The sequence below is a fragment of the Melospiza melodia genome, chromosome 13 (genome assembly GCF_035770615.1).
Source record: "Melospiza melodia melodia isolate bMelMel2 chromosome 13, bMelMel2.pri, whole genome shotgun sequence".
NCBI lineage: Eukaryota > Metazoa > Chordata > Aves > Passeriformes > Passerellidae > Melospiza > Melospiza melodia.
The window spans coordinates 14693572-14713485 of NC_086206.1; the positions used below are offsets into that span (position 1 = coordinate 14693572).

Consider the following 19914-nt stretch of genomic DNA (forward strand, 5'->3'; position numbering starts at 1 on the left):
GATAGAGCCTTACTGTAATATTTTAATCCAATTCTAAGAGATCACACAACTAAACAGGTTTGAGCCAGGAGCCAAGTCATTTTCCAATACCTTCTTTTGATCCCATTAAGTACTACCAGCTCTTCATGATTATGCACCAAGCTTGGGTGTGTAGTTTGTTTTTGTTGTTCCTGAAATGCACCCTTGCCCACCTCACTATCTGCAGTTTTTCCAGCAGTAGCACCAGAACCAGTAGCTAGAAGCAAAACCTTCTGCAATCCAGGTGTGCGGAGAGTGCTGGATATGAGACAGACCACTTCCTACCTGCACAGATCATGGAACTGGATATCTGTCAAAGATCTGCTGGCTTAAGAGCCAGCAAGATGTTATCCTTTGGTGGTTTTCATGCACTGCTCTGCAGTTTACCTGGAGAGCCACGCGTCCCTGCGTGAAACCCCGGGCTCTCCAGCACAGGGAGTTCAAGTGTAAATGAACCATGCAGCAGAAATCAGAGAAGTTGTTTGGGTTGGGTTTTTTCAACACGTAAATTTAGCACTAAACATCTCCCCAACTAAATCAGAACAAAATCAGTCAAGCCAGTCTATGTTTTAATGGAAAAGACCAATGCCTTAACTACAAAATATATTTAAATACATAAATAAATTACTGTAATAAAAAATAACTGTTTGAACTTCTGTCTTACATAAATACCACATCTGCACTTAAACTCTGATGCTCTCTTCATGGAGTTTTGGTCTCTGTAATATTTCTCACCTGACAACTTAACTACAGCAATATCATTGTAATTACTTCACCCTACAGTGGAGTAGGGGTCTGAATTAACTGCTTGTCACCCATTATCTGCTCAGTGCATGGAATCACTGCCTCTGCACAGCTGCTGCTCCTCTCCCTAAGAAGAAGCTGTTCCCACACGCATTATCCTGAACAGTGTGTTGAAGTTGCTGCTTCTTATTGCATCCCGACAAGCACTGATCACTTGTGTCTTAGGTTTGCCAACTGCAGGGAGGGAAAAAAAGGAAAAGAAAGGGAAAAAACTTCAGTTATAGAGTAAGAAACTGGTAAAAACACTTATTTGATCCAGGCTGAAAATTTTGGGCTTTCTTTCAAATGCTTTTTTAACACATGATGAATCACCACCTTTTTTCTAGTACATAAATAAAATCCTTTCTTTAAAGAAGAATCCCCTGTAGCTCTGTTTTATGAGAGTTTGTTGGAAGGGGAATGTTATAAACATACAAAAAAGTACCTCCCTCCCCAAAGACCTACAGGACTAATAATGCAAATAAAGCAGTCCTGCTTAAGTTAGTAGTTGCTTTTTTTTAAAGCACAATTATAAACTAAGAACTGAAGTAATTCTAAAAACATTTTTAAACTAGTATGTTCAACAAAACTATCAATTTCTGCCTCATTCAGAAATGTGGAAATTATTTCAAACTGTTCTTTACAGAACTGTGATCCCAGAATATATGGGACCCTCACAGTTGATTGTCACACATAACTGGCTATGACTAAAGAATGAAAGATTACTTCTAGTAACTGAGTTTCAGGCCAAAAAGCTTGAAGTCACTTAACTAACCCAGGTAACCTCTGGGACGTATCTTATGTGCCTCTCTGGGGATCTGAGACTCCCCACTGCCTTCAAAAACACAGACTTACCACGTAACTGCCCAGCCCTTTGGATTGCCTGGTTCACAGCTTTCAGATTATTCAACAGCTCTGTGTGATTGTTGCAACGAATTTTGTACTGATTTATTAAATCTCTGTTCAGGTCATACAGCTCGCTGTAGCGTGTCTTCATGTTTTTCCTGGGGAACAATCAGTCCAGTTATTTGCGTCTCTGAGGACAAGAAAGTCATTCCTGGTTTGTCAATATAAAGGTGTAGCAATACATGGTTGTGTTGGCTACCACAGCCACCTGCATGTCTGCCAGCTACAACAGACTTGTCTAGACATGTTGGTTATACTCATTATTTTACTAAAAAAGCCTGAACAGCCTATTTTTGCAGTTACTTTATCCACAAGGCAAAGTGGAGGCACCACTTTCCCCAGTGAAAGTACCACTGCCCTGCAGTAACTTGGGCCTCTTTACTGCTGCTCTTCAAAGTAAAGCTCGAAGTTAGCAGAAAACAGCAAACCACTGTGAAAAGTTGACACCAAAACTTTCTTTCTTGGTGTTTTCAAAATTTCACACACCACAGATAGCTTTTCCTGCTTTCTTCCCTTAATATATCTTTTCTAACATATCTCACCATTTTGAAGTAGATTCAAGCTGCTATACACTAAGCCCCTACCCTTGCCCTCTTGCCTTCCCCTGACTGATTTCCTACCTAAAGAACATGACATGGTTCAAGGAGAGACCATCAAAGGTACAATTCTACATCAAAAATTGTAACTAGGCAATCTTGTATCACACCAATGTTTTCCTGTGCCCTTTTCTTCCTGAGAAACAAAGACTGGCCATTCTAAACCCCAAACACACAAACCAGGAAGCAACTGCTCACATGTCTCCCAGGAGCCGGGCATCCTCTGCCTGAACCAGCATGCTGCGGATGAGGTTGGAGTGCTCAGCCATATCAGCAGTGAGCCTCTCATTCACTGCATGATGCTCATCCACCTGTCCAGGGCAAACAACTCATGAGAAAGGGTCCTTGGCACCCTGGGCACACAGGGTTCAGGCTAAACCTCAGCCCAGTGCAATAGGAAGTAACATCCCAACCTAACCAACCAGCATCCCTGACATTGTCCTCTTTCCCCTCACTTCCCACTGCTGGAGCAGCACCTTGGCCCCCAGAAAGGGTGAACAGACTCAGATACACATCTCACATGCTGACCCAAACCCAGAGCTCAGTCTGCCAGATAACATATTTATTTTATCCTAAACAACCAACTGATGGGTCCAAGGGCCTGTTCTACAGAACAAAAACAGACAGAAGGTTGAGTGTCCCACAGAATACAAAGCAAGCCATTGTGGGCTGATTTCCACAACAAAGATAAAATCGTTTAGAGATTCTCTCATTAAAAAACCCAGCGACTGCTTATCTGCATACTCAGAAATGTCCAAAGCCTCCTCACCTTCACCAATACTTTCCGCAGCTCCTCAAAGTAGGCAGGAAAATCTGCTTCCACCTGCAAATCCTCAATGGCCAGGAAAGAGGCCATTGACTGGATAATGTCACCAGCTAGATCAATATCATCTGTGTTGATAGAAATCTGTCAGAAAGGAAAGAAAGCACTTTAGCACTCTTCCATGCCAGAACATCTGAAACTGCCCAGCAGTATTGCCTAACAACAGTTACCCACAATCAAAGCAGGTCCTTTTATCAAGAGGGCATGGGCAAGATCTACAGCTTCCAGTAGACAAGAATACACTGATTTCAAAGGGGCTTTTATTCAGGTTTGGGATAGAGAGGCATCTGTGCACACAGGACCAGTTACAGGCAGAAGTTACAGGCAGCCTTTGTTCCTCCCATTATAGCTCCCTGAAACCATTCCGTGAGGAAATAATTTGTCTCCTTCCTACAGATCTGCAGGCTAAGCAGTTTACTTCACTAGCAGGCCCTGGAATTTTACCCACTGACAGTAAACAGACACAGAAGTTTCCAAAAGCATGAGTACTTCCTCTGCCTGTTTAGTCATCCTTCACTTTTACTGCCTCCTCCCGGCAGTATGGGTATTCTGGTTTCACTGGAATATCACTGAAGGGCTGCTCCCCTAGTCCAGGGAGGTACTTACCTCTCCACCAGGCTTGATCTTGATGCAGAGCTGACCTGCATTACGAAGGGAAGTGAAGCAAACCTGGAAGGGAGCACTCTGGAATTCTGCATCCTCTGGCAGCAAGAAGCTCTGATTCAGCCACATAACGATCTTGCAAAAATAAAATTAAGAGCATCAGCCATCCCTTGTGTGTAAAGCCTGGGGACCACACAATGTCCCTGCAAATAATGTGCGCCAGAACACTCTGTTCAGGGTACCACAGAAATCTCATTTACTAAATATCATCCCATAACCCCATGTCATGAACTTCTTAGAATGAACACAATTGAATCTTGCACCAAAGCTGAATATTCCGAAAATTATCAAATCCAACAATCAGAGACTGCTATGAAACTGAGCCACTTCCTGAGCACTGTACTGCCTTTTTCCTCTTCTCCACTCATTTGCAAAATTCAACACTCACTACAGGTCTCCTGCTATCAGCAGGCACACAGCAAACAAGATAGTATCTGAAACACCCTCTGATCTCAGGCCTTTAGTTCCTGCAGGAATTCCTGATACTTGGAGTACCTCAACTGAGTCATCTTTTAAAGACAGAAAAAAGCAGGGTTGACTTGAAATACACAGACTCTGAAGGCCAGGAGTGCAGTTCACTGCATAATTTTTCCTTTGCTATTGGGAATCTCAAGCTGATTGCAAACCCTCCATCTATGCAAGACTTGAAACCAGGAAGAAGAGCACAAACTCACCCTTTGTGGCCTCTCATTCATGGTACAGTTAACATAGCTCAGGGGCTCTGTGGCCGAGTCTGGGCTGCTCAGGGCATACATGGAAAAGCGGGGAAGCTGTCTTGTCAACTCAAACACGTGGAACTGTGTGCTGGAAGCAACCCAACAGAAAAACTGAGAATTAATAATACAGCAGAGATTCACCTATTGCAATGGTTCCTAGTTCTTTTTTAGCTGGGGACTAACACCCACAGTTTTCAGGTACATAATCAGCGGCTTACTGCTTCCCCAAAAGAAACACTTAAAACTTGGAAATTCCAAATAAATTTGGTTTATCATGAGGTTGTACAATTCCTCTCCATTGCTGTCATTTTCAATAATCCTTCCACTGAAGCATACTCTCTAGGCTAATACATTTACTATTTTACTATATAATTGGGTATTTTCTTTACAAGGTCAGTGAAGTCCTATTAAAAGCAATAATAAAAGTAAACAGAGAAAACAGAAAGGGAACTCAGTCCCATACAGTTATTCTACAGTGGGTGGCTAGCTCTCAAAATATGCCTCCCTATTCAGGGAAAGAATGCAGCCTCCTCAGGCACCAACAGCTCTGGCAGATGTGAGCAGGAAGAAAGCTGTTTTCAAGGGTATATGAAGAGATGTTTCATTTTCTATGGAGAGATTTCTATGGGAGACTGGAAAAATGTTGTATTGAAATCAAGCACATGTTCCTTTCTATTTGCCCTGAAGCCAAATGGGTTCAGGGTTACTTTATAGCTTGAGAAACAAAGCTGTGTCCCCAGGCTTGCTCAAGTACTTCATCCAGAGCAGCCGTGATCCAGGGCTCAGCCCCATAGGGATGACAGGACAGAGTCTCTGCATCTGTTGATTCCCTCAGTAAGACATCTCCTGGAAAAATGGGCATTCCTTCTCTAAAAGCAGAACCAGAACACAACAGATCACCGTGATTCCAGAGCATTTAGACTTTGTCTGGAAAAGAACTCAGCACCACAGGTGCATCAATGCTTTTAAGAAAGCATCCCAGCTCTCCTTTCACTAAGACAGAGAAATAGGGCACCCAGGAATTAACGGTGCACTTCCCATAGGACAAGCATGAAACCACATTATTGCTGTTTCCTGGTGCCACAGTTTGGAGACCAGCAGAGATCACACCATAAACTCACCTGTTTCGGTACCCCACAAAGGCTTTGATGTGCAAATCCACAGGAACATCTTTGGGTGGAGTAAGGGGAACACGAACACAGCCTGAGAGGTTCTGGGCACTGGGGTGGACCACGTGGCTCTCTCCTTCAAATATGCCCTCAGCAAAGATCAGCACAGCACGGATGATTGTGTCTTAGCAACAGGAACAAAAAGCAGTTCCCAAATTAAAAGCTGTCCTCTGGCAACAAACCACCACTGTTTTCAGAATTAAGCATGTTCAGCTCCTTACATCACTACTCTGAATTGTTAAAATATCCCAGGTGACCAGGACTATCAGGACCTGACTGCATCCTATGTATGCCTGGTGCAAGGTGAATTTACTGTGTTGGGGAAATTCCGGTTTTGCATGTAAAGTCAGCTGAGATCCAGCTGCATTCATGCAACACCCTCACTAATGCAGCTGTGGGTTGGTGTTTACAATCAATACAAGAAGTGCTACAGGGATCACCCTGCAGTTTTCATACAAGGCTGGCTTCATCCAAGTTAAATGTTAATTGCCTCAGAAAATAACACATAATAAGAAACAAATTCCATCAAACTCCTCTCCCCTAAGACCCATCCAGGGAACAAAGCTCAATTCAAAATTCTGTGAAAGGAAAGAAACCACAAAAGGGACATTACAGACAATAAAGAGGAGACATTCAAATCACCAGCTAAATATAACTAAAAATTTGCATTATTTTACATGAAGCTGAATATCAATGGTTGCAGGTTACGACTCACCATTTGTGGTGGAAATACACAGCTCCACATGGGCAGACTGGCTGTCAGAGCCCAGATTAACTGAGAGGGCTGTCTGGAGTTGGGTGTTTGCTGGAATCAGACCTCTCTGCCCATCAGCTTCCTTCAACTGAGTGGTCAATTCAGCCTGTTACAAAACACATACCACCCATCAGTATCAGAATTTCAAGATTTTCATTCAAAAAACCTAGAAAACATATACACAAGTCATATAAACAAGTCAGTTATCTTTTCTTTCAGAGGAAGGTTGTATTACAGCAATTCTCAGGCACTTCCAACTAGCTATGAGTTGTGGCTGGATTAGGCATGGAGCTTTGGACACTTGGGCTACAATATGTTTGAGTGCTTCACTAGGGATGGACCTCAGCTCTGTATGCAAACCTTTACTCAAAAAACACTTCACATATGTCAGTTTTAAACACAATCTTACAGAATTCCAGGCTTCTGCCATGGTGGTCATTTGCTGTTCAAAGGTGAGTTTGCTCTTTCTTCAGACTATTTTTTGGAACGTTCACCATCAAGCCACAAGTGTGACTCCTACACGCTGGCAGTGCTCCCTGATCCTCTCACACAATCCCCTCTGACTCCCAAGATGGTTTATGCACTGAAAACTACAACTTTCAATCATAACCCGAAGCACAGGGCTGAAGGGAATCCAGTTCTAAGCACAACTGCTTTGGCAAGCGGAAGAAGCAAAGAAAGCATTATTAAAATACAAAAAGCAAGTCCTGAACTTGCACAGGGAGCAAGCCAAATGCAGAGGCAGGAGCCCCCAGCAGACAATCTCACTGCATCCTGACAAGCTACAGCTCTGACTTGTCTGGACTGCCCCACAACAGCTTCCCAGATTACTCTGGATTTATCCCAACACCAAGGTGTGGTTTGGCCCTACACATTATTTAAGCAGTACCTTTGCATTTTCCTCATAATTTTTCAATTCCAGCAGAAGATTTTGTTTCTTTTGACTAAGTTCTCGGATAAGATCCTGCTCAGCACTTGTATCCATTAGGTTCCCTTTCATTTCCTCCCCTCCTGGCAGATAGCCTCGGACTGTACAAAAACAAAACATAGTCCATTTCAGCAAAGACTTCAACAACCTGCCCAGAACTTCAGTTTCTCTTACATGCCTCCCTTGTACCACCTCTGCAGTTCTGGTCTTCAGCTAGTACTATTCAGCTGAAAACCTGAGCACTGATTTAGACCCACAGTCTCTCACTTTCTTGGTGACTGAGGCAAGAGAATCGCATATTTAAAAAAAAAAAAAAAAAAAAAGGTCAATTTTTCCAACCTGTCTTTAAGTTGTACTCACCTGACCAGACAAGTGCAGCACCCAGTCCTTTTGCAAGAGGATTCCCACTGCAATCATTCTTTAAGGTGCTTAGGCAAGTTTACAATTATGCAAAATTAATAAAATGTCTACCTGGATTTCTAGAGCTGGTCAGAGGAGTTGTTGCTGTCTGGAAGTGGCTGTAAGTCACTGTTAATCAGCCAGTAAACAAGATTTACCCACATTAGCTTTTCCCCAAATCAAGGGATACTTCACTTCAAGGGGTCAGACTTGTTTCCCAGTAGCTCAGTGGAGCACAGAGTTATGGAAATACCTCTAACTGTCAGTGGAGACAGAGGACCTGAACAGGGGATGAGACAACTTTCATTTTGCTCTAAGGCTGTGCACCCTGACTGCAGTTCTGACAATGAAAGCCAGAGACAAAAATCTTCTACCTGGGAAGAATATGCTGCCTGACTGCAAATGACTGCTGCCCTCTAAAAAGTTGCATGGAACTTGAAATCATTCAGCTTGCACACTGCCCTCCAATGAAAAGACACACTTTATTATTTCTGAGTGAATCATTCACTTAAAATGAGAGCAACACAAAAACCACTGCAACACAGGAGAACACCTCATGTGAAAGGATGCTGGTCCCAAACAGAACTCTAATAACACTCTCTGTATAATCCCAGCCACACTAATTACTAAGGCCTGAAGGGATCCCATCATGCAAGGCTTGTCTACAGTGGACACACCAGAAAAGGATGATCATGTTTATGATACCAACCTATACAACTCTGTAGGACAAGGCTCTCCAGAACTGCTTACAATGTTCCCCTTCCATAAGCTTGGGAAAAAGGTTTATAGGCTGAAGCCAAAATGCAGCAAATCCCCACAGCCTGTGATTAAGACAGTCAGCAAAACACACTGCTATTTAACAAGGACAGGCTTTTGTTTCAAATGGGTTGTGCCAGACCTGCTTGTCTCAGGCCACTGACGCCAAGGAGTCGGATAATCACACCAGTGTCTCTCCTGGAGCCATCCCTGTAAATTCATACTGAGCTTATTTAAATCATCTGTGATCATATTTATTTCCACTCACAATAACAAGGTCTGACTTCTTAATGCATGGTGGGATAAATCCACCACTTATCCAGTCTCAGGATAGCATTTTCCAGGAAACAAAACGCTGTTAACATCTAGAATTTCTAATATAAAAACTCTTCATCTGCAGAAGAAAACCAACACACACACACACTTAGTTCTATAAACACCTTTACCTACTGTAAAGCAGCCAAAGAATTAAAACACAGAAAAAAGATTTCCTATACATACATCTATTATAATGTAGCTTGAAGAACCAGAGTCTGTACTGAATTATTATCATTATCTTTGCATTAGGATGGAGTTTCTTCCATTAGACAAATGAATTTTGATGGTTTCTTGGATCACAGTGAAACACATGCTGATTCTCACAGAAAAGGCAATATTCAAAATCCTGTTTGCAGATAGCGTAACTCAAAATTCCCTTAACTGCACATAAAGCAAAGGGAATTTGGCACACAAAACATTGGAACCAAAACCATGTTTAGCTAATCTGAGATGATGTGATGTGCCTGACATTGCTGTGTGTTACATTAATGTCATTAACAATGCTTTTACCTTCACCATCAATTGAGCAGCAGATTAGCTGGGTGCTCCCATCCATTCTGTAATCCCCCTCCACCAGCCCTGCAATTGAGGAAGCAAAGTTGTCCTTAAAGATGACCTCCCCAGTCCGGTCACTGCGTGCATCAACCTGGAAAAACAAAAAGTTCCAAGCCTCAGCATGAAGAGAAAAGCCAACTCCAAAACACATGTCATGAGCTGTTAGCTGAGAGCCAGCTCTGCTCACAGAACTGCAGGGGAAGCTGCAGCTCTGCTCATCTAAACACCACACAGGAAAAAAATGCTATCAAGAAATGACATCTAGGCAGACTCTAGAAGGAGCTAGAAGGAACTTCTCTTCAGAGATGCTTCCTTAAGTTACAAAACTAAAAAAGGAAGGAAATTAAAGGAACAGCAAATCTGCACTGGAAAGGTTATGCACATATGATGCAGCAATGATGGGACTAAACCAGAAATAACTTTAATGCAGTATTTACAACCTCTCCTCTCAACTGCAGCCCTTGTGTGGTGAATTATTTTTATACACAAATACCACAACCTTCAATTATCTTTCATTCGATAAGAAGGGTGAGGTGGGCTCAGTTCCATGCACTGTGTAATTTCCAAGGCACAGGTCACAGCATTACTCTTTCTAGGAGTTATGGACTGCTTCAGACCAACAAATTGGGTAGGGACTACCAGTGGAAAAGAACAGGAGCAAAGCAAGGAGAGGTTCTCTCTCACTGTGGAGCTCAGTAAAGAAAGATGCAGGGCATGCATTTATGGAGCAAAGAGGAAATACCCTTGTTTATTCATGCATCTCTATATAGAGTTTTTAAGAACATCCCCTGTGTATCCCCAGCTGGGCAGTAATAAGCTGTTACCCTGTATTGATTGGTCACTCAATCTGCTGGTGTGTACGTGAAGAATGAGTTCTTTGTGACATACAGTTTTCATTTTCCTGCCTAACGGTGTCAAAACAATTTATACAGGTGGCTAGAGTTTTTCACAGTGCTAGATTTTTTTCTCAGGGAAAACAGGTTGTTTTCTCCAGTCCTAGAGTCTTTCTCAAGGAATACAATACAAGCTGTTTTTTACTGTTGCAGGACTCTGCTCTCATGAAGAGCTGTCAGCTTTCTCACGGATTCTGTCAGCTGGAGTCAGGATTCAGTTTGTAAGGCCTCTGGTCTGCTGTTTCACCACTACAGCTCTCTCTTTGACAATGTTACACATCTAATCCAATGTAAGTTACAACACATCGGGGCTCCAGACTGCCAGCTTGATATGAAGTTATTAAAGTGCCGCAGGCTAATGAGAGTAATAAGAGGTATGAAGAAAAAAGCACAACTTTACAGAAAAACCTGGCAAGCTGCATCCAGGAGAGATGTGGCAGTTAAAACAGTCATTTCTGGCAAAGGGGAATACCAAGGAACAGGCTTAAAAGACTAAAACTGAGCTGTATAGAATGCCTCTACATAAAATGAAATAATGCCTGATTAATCCTGCCACAGTCAAGACAGACGCTGCTCTCCTGTTACATAACTGCTTTGTCTTCCCTGTGGTTTGGGAACATTCAGATCACACTGCAGAGGATTATTCACGTGTCCCCAAGACACACCTGAACAGAGACACTCAAGAACTCCAGGATGTGGCATATGATCTCTGCTGCCATGGAAACAACTTGCCACACCTTTGCAATTGACTCTGAGCTAAGCAGGGGAAGCAGCTTTTCTCTGATCTTGCATTTGGCACAAGACTCTGAAGCCAAACTAGGTTTATTGCAATAGATCTGCAGTGCTCAGGTTTCTAAGTCTTTTTTATTTTTCAGTTGTTGTTCATCAGATAACTTAACAGCCTTGTTCAAACACAGCCCCCATATCTACAGCTCCTCATTTTCCCCCTGTATAAACTCACCTTCCCATTAGACCAGCCAGTGATCAACTCACACACTCCATCAGAGTTCAGGTCAAATGCATGTATGCTCATTGCTTGGTTTTTTGACTGAGGCAGAAAAGAAAGAACAAATTAAGACTGGATATGTTCTCTAAACTTCACATGCTTGCCACTTGCAAAACACTGGACTGTGAGACTACAGAGAGTACAGAAAGGAGTACAACTGTGCCTCTTAACAGGACATCACTAAGGTCACAGATACATGTGACATCTTGGCCCTTGCACTACTAATACAGTACACTGCTTTTAAAGCACTTGATAGTTCCTTTAAATACATTTCCATCCAAGCAGATGATTAGAACTCACAAAGTGTAAAAAACCAAATCTTCTAGGAAAAAAAGTATCAGGGCCTCAACAGGTCATAAAATTAGACTACTGAGGACAACCATGAGCCTCTTCCTGCCACCTCTCAAGAAATCTTATTACTATTAAATACACTGTTCTGTGTTATATTAAGAATATCAAAATGAGCCTCAGGAAAGGATCTTGTCAAACTTATTTGCTAGAGCAGGAAGTTGCTATTGATGAGAAAAATTAACCTTGAACATAGACAATGCAAGATTTCAGCTTCTGAAAAAGTTTATTGATTCAACCAGAGGATTTTCTAACACAAACTCAAATGTCTCTTGCTAAGCTGAAGAATCCCTATTGTATGGTTATATGTCTGTTGTTTAAACCACCACCAACAGCCCAAAAGTACTTCAGGAACTGACCTGGTATTTTATATGAACCTATAAAAACAGGTAGATGTTGTAAGAACAAAATTACATTAAGTTCTCTGTTCAGCAAAGTTCACCTATGGGTAACATCAGAATGACCTGGAATTAGACCCAAGTCTCCAGGCAGCCTTCAAGCCTCCAGTGATGACACTGCAGCCATGGACTAACCTTAATCCTCCAGTAGCGCGCGGCCTTGTTGTAGACGCCGACGGTGCCGTTGGCAAGAGCGTAGCCAAAGCGACTGCCATACATGGGGCTGAGGGCAGTGATGGTCTGCAGGGAAAGGAGGGAGAGAGAGGACACAGGAGTGACAACCTGTGCAACTTCACCTAACAGGGAACAGGCTATACATCTGTCATATGAGTCCTACATTGCTTAAGTGGTAAGTAAGTCTGTGGCAGGAAGTATTAAATACTGAAGTAACAACTTTTAATAATCAGTCTGAAATCACTGAAGGCCTTGTAGGATTTCCTCACACAAGCTCTATTTCCAGTATTAGGACACACTTCAGCAAGGATTGCAGAACTGCCCTCAAACCGTGTACTTTGACCAACTATTTCCTACCACGGACAGCAAAACAACTGCTCATAGGATTCCTGTGGTCATCAGTGCTAACACACTAACATTGAGAAACTACACACAATATCCCTTAAGCTTAAGGAGCTGATGATGCCAAAGGTTCAACTTGCCTGGGTTAGGAAAGCCCTGGAGATATTTACTGGTAGAAAATCTTTGCCCAGTACTGGTAAGATAAAAATTCAAAACTGCCACATTTGGACTTCTTTGGAACACAACTGGAACACCAGGCTAGGTGTCCTACCTGAATAATCTCTGGAGAAAGACCTGAGAGTCATAACTTGGCCTGCTTCTCACTCCTTTGAAAACCCATTTCTTACTGAGCTAGGGTTTTCAGGGCTTGGAAATGCAGGTTTTTCCACACACTGAGACTAAAGACTTTAATTTCCGGAGGAACAATTGCAATCATCTGTCTGGTCTTCTGTACAACACAGCACAGGAAACTTCCTTCAATTAAATTCTTCCCCAACATTTTATCTAAACTCATCTGACTGTGCCCCTTGGATGTTTTACCACAAAACTTAGTTTCCTAACCCTTTATCCTTTCCTCTCACAATCTTCTGCTGAGTCTTTCCTAAGTATCAAACTAAATTACAAGCACCCAGTAAGGACAGAAGACCACAGCAACAGTCAGAAACTCAAAGGTAACAATAAACCCAAACTTATTGTCCATTTGTAAGAATCACAACAGTCTACAGTTTCAGCTTCACCAGAGTCAGTGATTAAACATAGAAAATGAAAACTACCCAAGACTTCCAAAGCAAATATAATGTACAACGACACTGTTCCCTGAATTTACCTTCCTAAAAAGAAAGGTTTAGGTTCTACTGTGTCCTTTTATGTTAGCACAGTAGAATCATAACAGGTCTCCTATGACTGCAGATGTGAACTTCAAACAATTCTACTGAAGATCTGGAAATAAAGCACACTTGAGAGTGACAGACCTTTAGCATCCCTTTAACTAGAAATATCCAATGACCAGACTAGCCACTGCACAGAGAGTAAGATATATCACAGGCCCAGTTCTAATTGCAGTGATAGCAACAACCTCCTTTTCTGGAAGAGTGCCTGGCTTTGTCTTTTATAGCTCTTCATAAGTGGTTTATTAGCTAAGCCTTTTAGTCCCATCTTGGGCAGCAGGGAGGCCACAGATCTTAAGGGACAAAGGTCTGTGACCTCACTCTACCTTGGGTCCAGAAGGGCTGTGAGAGGACTGAGAACACTTCTAAATGCAGTGATTTTACTCCCTTCCTATAAACCAAAATCAGTGGGCATCTTCTCTGAGTTAAGCTAAACAGCAACTCCTACAGCTACTCCTATGCCTCTAAACATATCTGCCCCTACACCTTGCTTTAGTCACCACAGCTCTTTTTATACAGCCAGTGTGTAACTCCAATTATAACATAACCTTCCAGTTTTGCCTAGGCATTCCCCTTCTACCCTGCCATGCACTGTCTGGATGTACACACAGGGACAAGTTACATCATCTAGACTGCATCAAAAACATTTGAGGGAAACTGCAGAAGACATCCTTTTACTCAGAAGACACTAAGAGTTTCAATCACAATCCAGCAACCTTAATCACCCTTGCACAGGCTCCTGACTGTCAGCCAAGAATAGTCACTTTTCTCAGTGGGGTGACAGATTTATAAATAAACAAAGCAAAAGCCCCCTGCATAATGAAAGACATTATTAAACTCAAACTTTCACAGTTCTAGCAGAGTAGATACTGTGCAAATAGTTAAGTAATTACTTAACTATACAATAAATCTGAACCAGAAAAGCTTTAAAGTACACAATGCTTTCAGCTCTGTCAGCAACTATATAATAAACATTAGCCAGAAATAATTTACCTCTGTCTCTGACATTTCTGCCACAATCTCATCCTCCTTAAATACGCGGATGTCAAAATCTTCAGAGCCAACAAGAAGCTGAAAAAAAAAATAGTGCTCCTTAAAAATAATTATTCGAGCTAAGGAAGCAAGCACCAGGACCCAGAGGACAAATTAATACTTCAAGTGCAGCAATTAAGAGGTTTTAACAGATCCGTGACACGTTGCAAGTGTTGCACTGAAGATCCCTCATTTAAAAAAAAAAACGACCACACAAACACACACAAAAAAACCCCAAGACAAACAAACAAACCAACCCAATGAATCCAAGTATCAACATCTCTGCTTCTCCAGCCTAAGTGGTGGCTGCCACTATTGCCAAGTAGAAGTAAAATCAGCTTTGTCTTGATGTAAATGATTATACCAATAAGCATTGAATTGGGTCTTCTGCATCCTCACTCCTTAATATTTCCTACATTTTACTTCTTTTCCTGTTTCCTAGTTTACCAGGAGAGGAGCCCAGTGGAAAAGTTTGTACTGAAGATGATGACAATTGTCAGGTTCTCTTTTGCAAATTGAGAAACCAAGGAACAGATCTGCTCAGTGCCTTGTCCACAAAGTCATCCATCAAATCAATGAAAAACAGAATTAAAAATCAAAGTCTAAAACGTGGTAGTACTTTTCCCACTGAAACCCATGAGCCCTTCATCTTTACTTGGCACAAGAGATACAAATCCATAACAAAGTTGGATTTTTAAAAATATTAAAGGCTTTTTTTCTTCCCAAGTAAAGATGCTTCAGATTATGTCAACCTAAATCATACCAAGCTAAGTCTACTGCAGCTATTGAAATTATTTGCAACAATTAACCTATTTAAGAAGCACAGATTTCTTGATAAAGCTGCAACCACCAGCAAAAGGCAACCAGACAAAAGCACACAATCCTGAAACAATTACTGGTGATGCTGTGTTTTCCAGAGGTGCCTAGCTTTTTTTGTTAGTTTGATTCACCCCGTCCACTTCAGTGACTTCCATTCCACTGGACAGAAATTTGAAAGAGCAAGTCTAAGCTCTGCTCCACAACTCATCTGCCAGATGGCAGAAAGTAGCCTTCATCAATCCAAAAATCCTAAGAAAGGCAGTGACAAGTTAGTTCTGTTAGCTACTAAAAGTATTTCATGCAGCTGTTAAAATCAGTTAATTTTAAAAGTAAACTTGTTTTTACTGGGGCAGAAAGAACAGAAATGAAGCTAAGGCAGTCATTTACCAGGTAAGACACAAAGTGATAATTTAGGAAGCTGCTTCTTGCATTTTCTCAGAACTTCAGTTTTAAACCAGAGGCAGTTTCACAAAAGCCACAAATAAAAGTAAATAACTAAGAAAAACCTTTTAAAATCACCTAGATAATTAAGATCAAAAAGAACCTTGAAAACATCTCAGTAAATGCACATTGGGGTAACTGGCCCAACAAGTTGGTCAGATATTGTAGCCAGCTCTACTCAGCCCAAAGTAGCACCAACTGCCGAGAATAAACTTCTATCAAGCAGAAAAATATAGCAAAACCCACTTGAAAGCACAAGCGCAAACCATTTGCAATTAGTGTCATAGATCAGTTTCCTGGTTTCTGAATCCCTAGACACTGTCTCCAGTTTCTATAAACACCTCTCAGCACATTAAAAAAAATACAAAGAGAAGCTGTGCAGAAATTGATTTGAAAACTTGGAACCGTTTCACTTCCTAAAGATCCCAATCAAGCTGTATCAGTTTAGTGCTTATAAAAAACACATGAAAACTGTCAAGGCCCTTTACCCATCACTATTACATAGTTCAATTGGATATTCCAAATGAGGACTTTTTAGGAACTAAACAAAGAAGCTCAAGTAATTATGTTTAAGTCTTAAGACAAATGACAAAAGTAAGTATTTTTAGCATAATGATTTAACTTCATATTGATTTGCATCTGGTGTATACTAGGAAGCTATTACTCTTCTTAAAGATTCATATTCAGAAGCACAGTTGTTCACTTGGGATGAAGAAACATTTCCAAAAGAGAATGCCACACAAATTCCCAATTTCACCAATCTCTTTGAGCCTGCACAATCAGAATGGCAGCTGTTTCCTGTTGTTTGTCTCACATCATTATCAGCAAGATGTGTGTTACAAGTTACTGTCATTTTAAATCAGCAAAGCAAAGAGTATTCCATTTCCCCACGTCCCTGTAAGGAAACAGAAGGGCTGGACATGAAGACAGATTTCTCAATTTTACCAAGTGAAGCTTTTCAAAAGAATAGCTTTCTAAAAGTTCACTTTTATGTGTAAGTTTGCACACGACAAGCTTGTTTCTGTGAAATTTAAAAAAGTTCATAAGCATATTCAAGAAATACCACTGAAATGAATGCCTTGCCAACTGATGATCACATTGTATTGCTCCTGGCATAAAGAAAAATGAGAAAATTTAACTGCTGATGTGAGTCAGTTGTATTTTATAATCTAAGTTTTTTTATTATCATTTCACTACAAGACTACAAGAACAGCAGAATTTGTGTGTGAATGGTCACAAACCTCAGTTTTTCCATCATCATCAAAGTCACACAGTGCTAATGAACGAACATTGTCCCCAGTAACCTGCAGAGAGAAGGACAGCACTCAGTGATGACCACAGCTGTCAGAAACTGAATTATTTTTATTATCTCAACTGCAAAAGAACAATTGACACAATCAGTGTTCAAGTAACATCTGAGTGCACCGAATACATGGCCAAAATACAGTTTAAGGCCTGAGATAAATTAAGAACAATCAACAACTAAATTAATAGTTATCATATTAAAAGAAAATCAAGATGATTTAGTGCCTTTGAAAGAATCTTCTAATAACATCAAAACTATTATGCATGGCCTTACTGTCCAAAAACGGTCATTTCCTTCATAATCAAAGCCCTGCAGGGCACAGTTTCCACCAATAATAGCAAGTGGAGGTGAAATATCTCCCAGCTTCCCAAGAACTATTGCATTGGCTCCATCTGAAACCTGCAGAGAAGCATTAAAGGAAAAAGAAACAGCAGACAAGAATACGTAAGACCACACAAATGAAGAAGAGAGCTTCCAACATTATCAAACTGTCAGTTTAGCTGAGCTTTGAATGCCTTTTTTTTTTTTTAGTTGGTCTTGCTAGGTGATGGGACATATGAATGCAATGTATATCTGTATGTGTAAATTTTCATATATTAATTTTGAAATACTGCAGATATTCTAGAGACAAAACAGTCTGAATATAGCAGTGGGAATAATGCATAGCACAGACACATAATTAGTTAACAAAGCAATGTAAAAACTGTAATCTTTACAATTCAAAGAAACAGAAAATTATGGAGATACTAAAAGAAGCAAACATTTAAATCAACTTGCCTCTCTGTAAAACAAATCTGAGTTGTTGTACACGTCGTAAGCCAATAAATTAGTCTGTGTTCCAACGAGAAGACAATCATAACCCAGCTGAGGGTTCAGCACCCCTGAAGTCAGACAAGTGATCCCTTGATTAATGTTGAGAAGAGAAATGTCTGCATCTTGGTTACTTTGCACCATTCTGTTTGTGTTTATTCTCTGTCCTCGGGCATGAGGATTGTGAATAAAAACCTGTAGAAACAAAGATATAAATATTAATACAACAATATATCTGTTTGTATACAAACAGTAAAAACTATTGTTTGGATAACAACTGTGATTGGGAAAAAGGCATTCACTCAACCTAAATGAAGACTGGAGGTTTTACTGACAATATTATTTCTCACAGTTATTCATTAAACTATACTAGAAAAAGGGAAATGGCAGGAAAAACAGAGCTCTGGCCAGTGGAGTTGCAACATCATTGTTTTGTTTGTTTCTGAAAATAACAACTGACAAGTCTTTGGAGTAAGGCAAAAATAGGAAACCAAAGGGAGCAACAACAAACTAAACAAATTACCTCCAGCTGGTAGCAGTATTTGCAAAACATTCCAAACATTTAAGACATTTTATCTGGTGCATATCTGTAACCTCCATCTGTAGGTGAACAATGTTAATTTTAAAAGGATGAATGATAAACATGGTTTTACTTTCACTGACCAATGCTCAGTCACTGCAATTGCCTGGAGCCAAGTCAGAGGCTCAACAGTTTGCTTTCTGGCTGTGCAGTCTGTCCCTCAGATAAGCCCTTGTTGTATGCTGTTCCTAAAGGTGCCAAAATCAAATTAATAATGCTGGGAAACATCACAGATGAACCCTCTTCGTATTTACAACCTAAGTGCCTCTGTGGGTTTATGCTTCAACCTATGCTTTATGAGTCAGGTTGTACTTAATCCTGTTTTGTTTATGTTTCTAACTAGAACAGAGCACACAGGATGCTCTCTGTTCCCGTCAGGCTGTTTGTGCATCACCCACAGAAACCTCAGCCCCGTTATCAGCACAGAGCTTGGCTTGTAACAGTGCCAAGGCTCACTGCTCTGAGAACTGCAGGATAAAACCCAAGGCTTCAAAAAATCCTGATAATCTAAGTTTCCGTGGCAACTTGGGTTTGTAAACTGGTTCAGGCTGGAAGAAGCCACAGAAGTCAGCCAGTCCAACCTCCTGCTCCAACAGGGTCCCCCAGAGCGTGTTACTCCAGACTGTGTCTAGACAGCTTTTGAATTTCCCCAGGGCTGGAAACTCCGCAGCCTCTCTGGGCACCTCTGCTACTGCTCAATCTCGTCACCTGCTATTAATGTCTGCAAGCTCCCTGCCGCAGCAGAGCGAGGCTTCGAGCACCGCGTCCCCGGGCCCCGCCGCGGGTCTGCGCAGGGCGAGGGGAACGAGCCCCAGCCCCTGGCTCGGCTCAGCCCTGCCCGGGGAGCTGGCGGGGTTCGCACGGCTTCCGCCGGGGCTGCTCGGCCGGGCCGGGCCGCGCCGCAGCCGCCGAGGCTGCTCCTGCCCCGTTACCTTGCCCGCTTGCGTGGCGGCCGCCAGGCAGGGGTGCGTCCCGTCGTACCGGCCCAGCGCCACCATGCGGGGCAGGATCTTGTGCTTGAGCTTCAGCGTGAACACGGGCACCAACATGATGGGCGAGGGGCCGCGGGGCGGGGCGGGGCACGCCGGGGGAAGCCGGGCTGGGCCGGGCCGGGCCGGGCCGCGGGGCCGCCGCCGGACGCGGATCCGCCGGCACCGGCACAGCACGCGCGCACGCGCAGGCGCCGCGTCAGCGGGAGGGGCGCGGCCCGAGGGGCGGCCGCGGGGGGGCGCTGTGGGGCCGGGCCGGGGTGGGGGGCGGCTGATCTGAGGGGAGAGCTCGGGGAGAGCGCGGGCAATGGGGGAGAGAGATTGGGGGCAATGGGACCGGCGAGCAGGACAGAAGGAGCAGGGAGCAGGGCAGAGGGATTGGGGTGCAGGGCAGTGGGACCGGGGGCTGTGGGGGAGATGGGGTAGGACTGCGGGGCAGCTGCAAGGGTCGGGGACTAGAGGAGGTTCGGGGCGCTCACAGAAATACGGGGAGGTGCAGGGTGCA

The 19914-nt window shown here is 42.4% G+C and overlaps 1 protein-coding gene across 1 annotated transcript; it reads right to left on the reverse strand.

Moving 5' to 3' along the window:
* Positions 1-570: 570 nt before the first annotated feature.
* BBS2 (Bardet-Biedl syndrome 2) lies at positions 571-19510 on the reverse strand. The gene is made up of 17 exons (XM_063167853.1): positions 19353-19510; positions 17808-18035; positions 17304-17429; positions 16966-17028; positions 14426-14503; positions 12165-12269; positions 11239-11325; positions 9340-9475; positions 7318-7457; positions 6390-6534; positions 5627-5798; positions 4464-4593; positions 3733-3864; positions 3073-3210; positions 2502-2614; positions 1657-1805; positions 571-996 (listed from the first exon to the last, which is right to left on the reverse strand). The coding sequence occupies exons 1-17, from the start codon at positions 19467-19469 to the stop codon at positions 890-892; spliced, it is 2166 nt and encodes a 721-aa protein (XP_063023923.1). The 5' UTR covers positions 19470-19510; the 3' UTR covers positions 571-889.
* Positions 19511-19914: the final 404 nt, after the last annotated feature.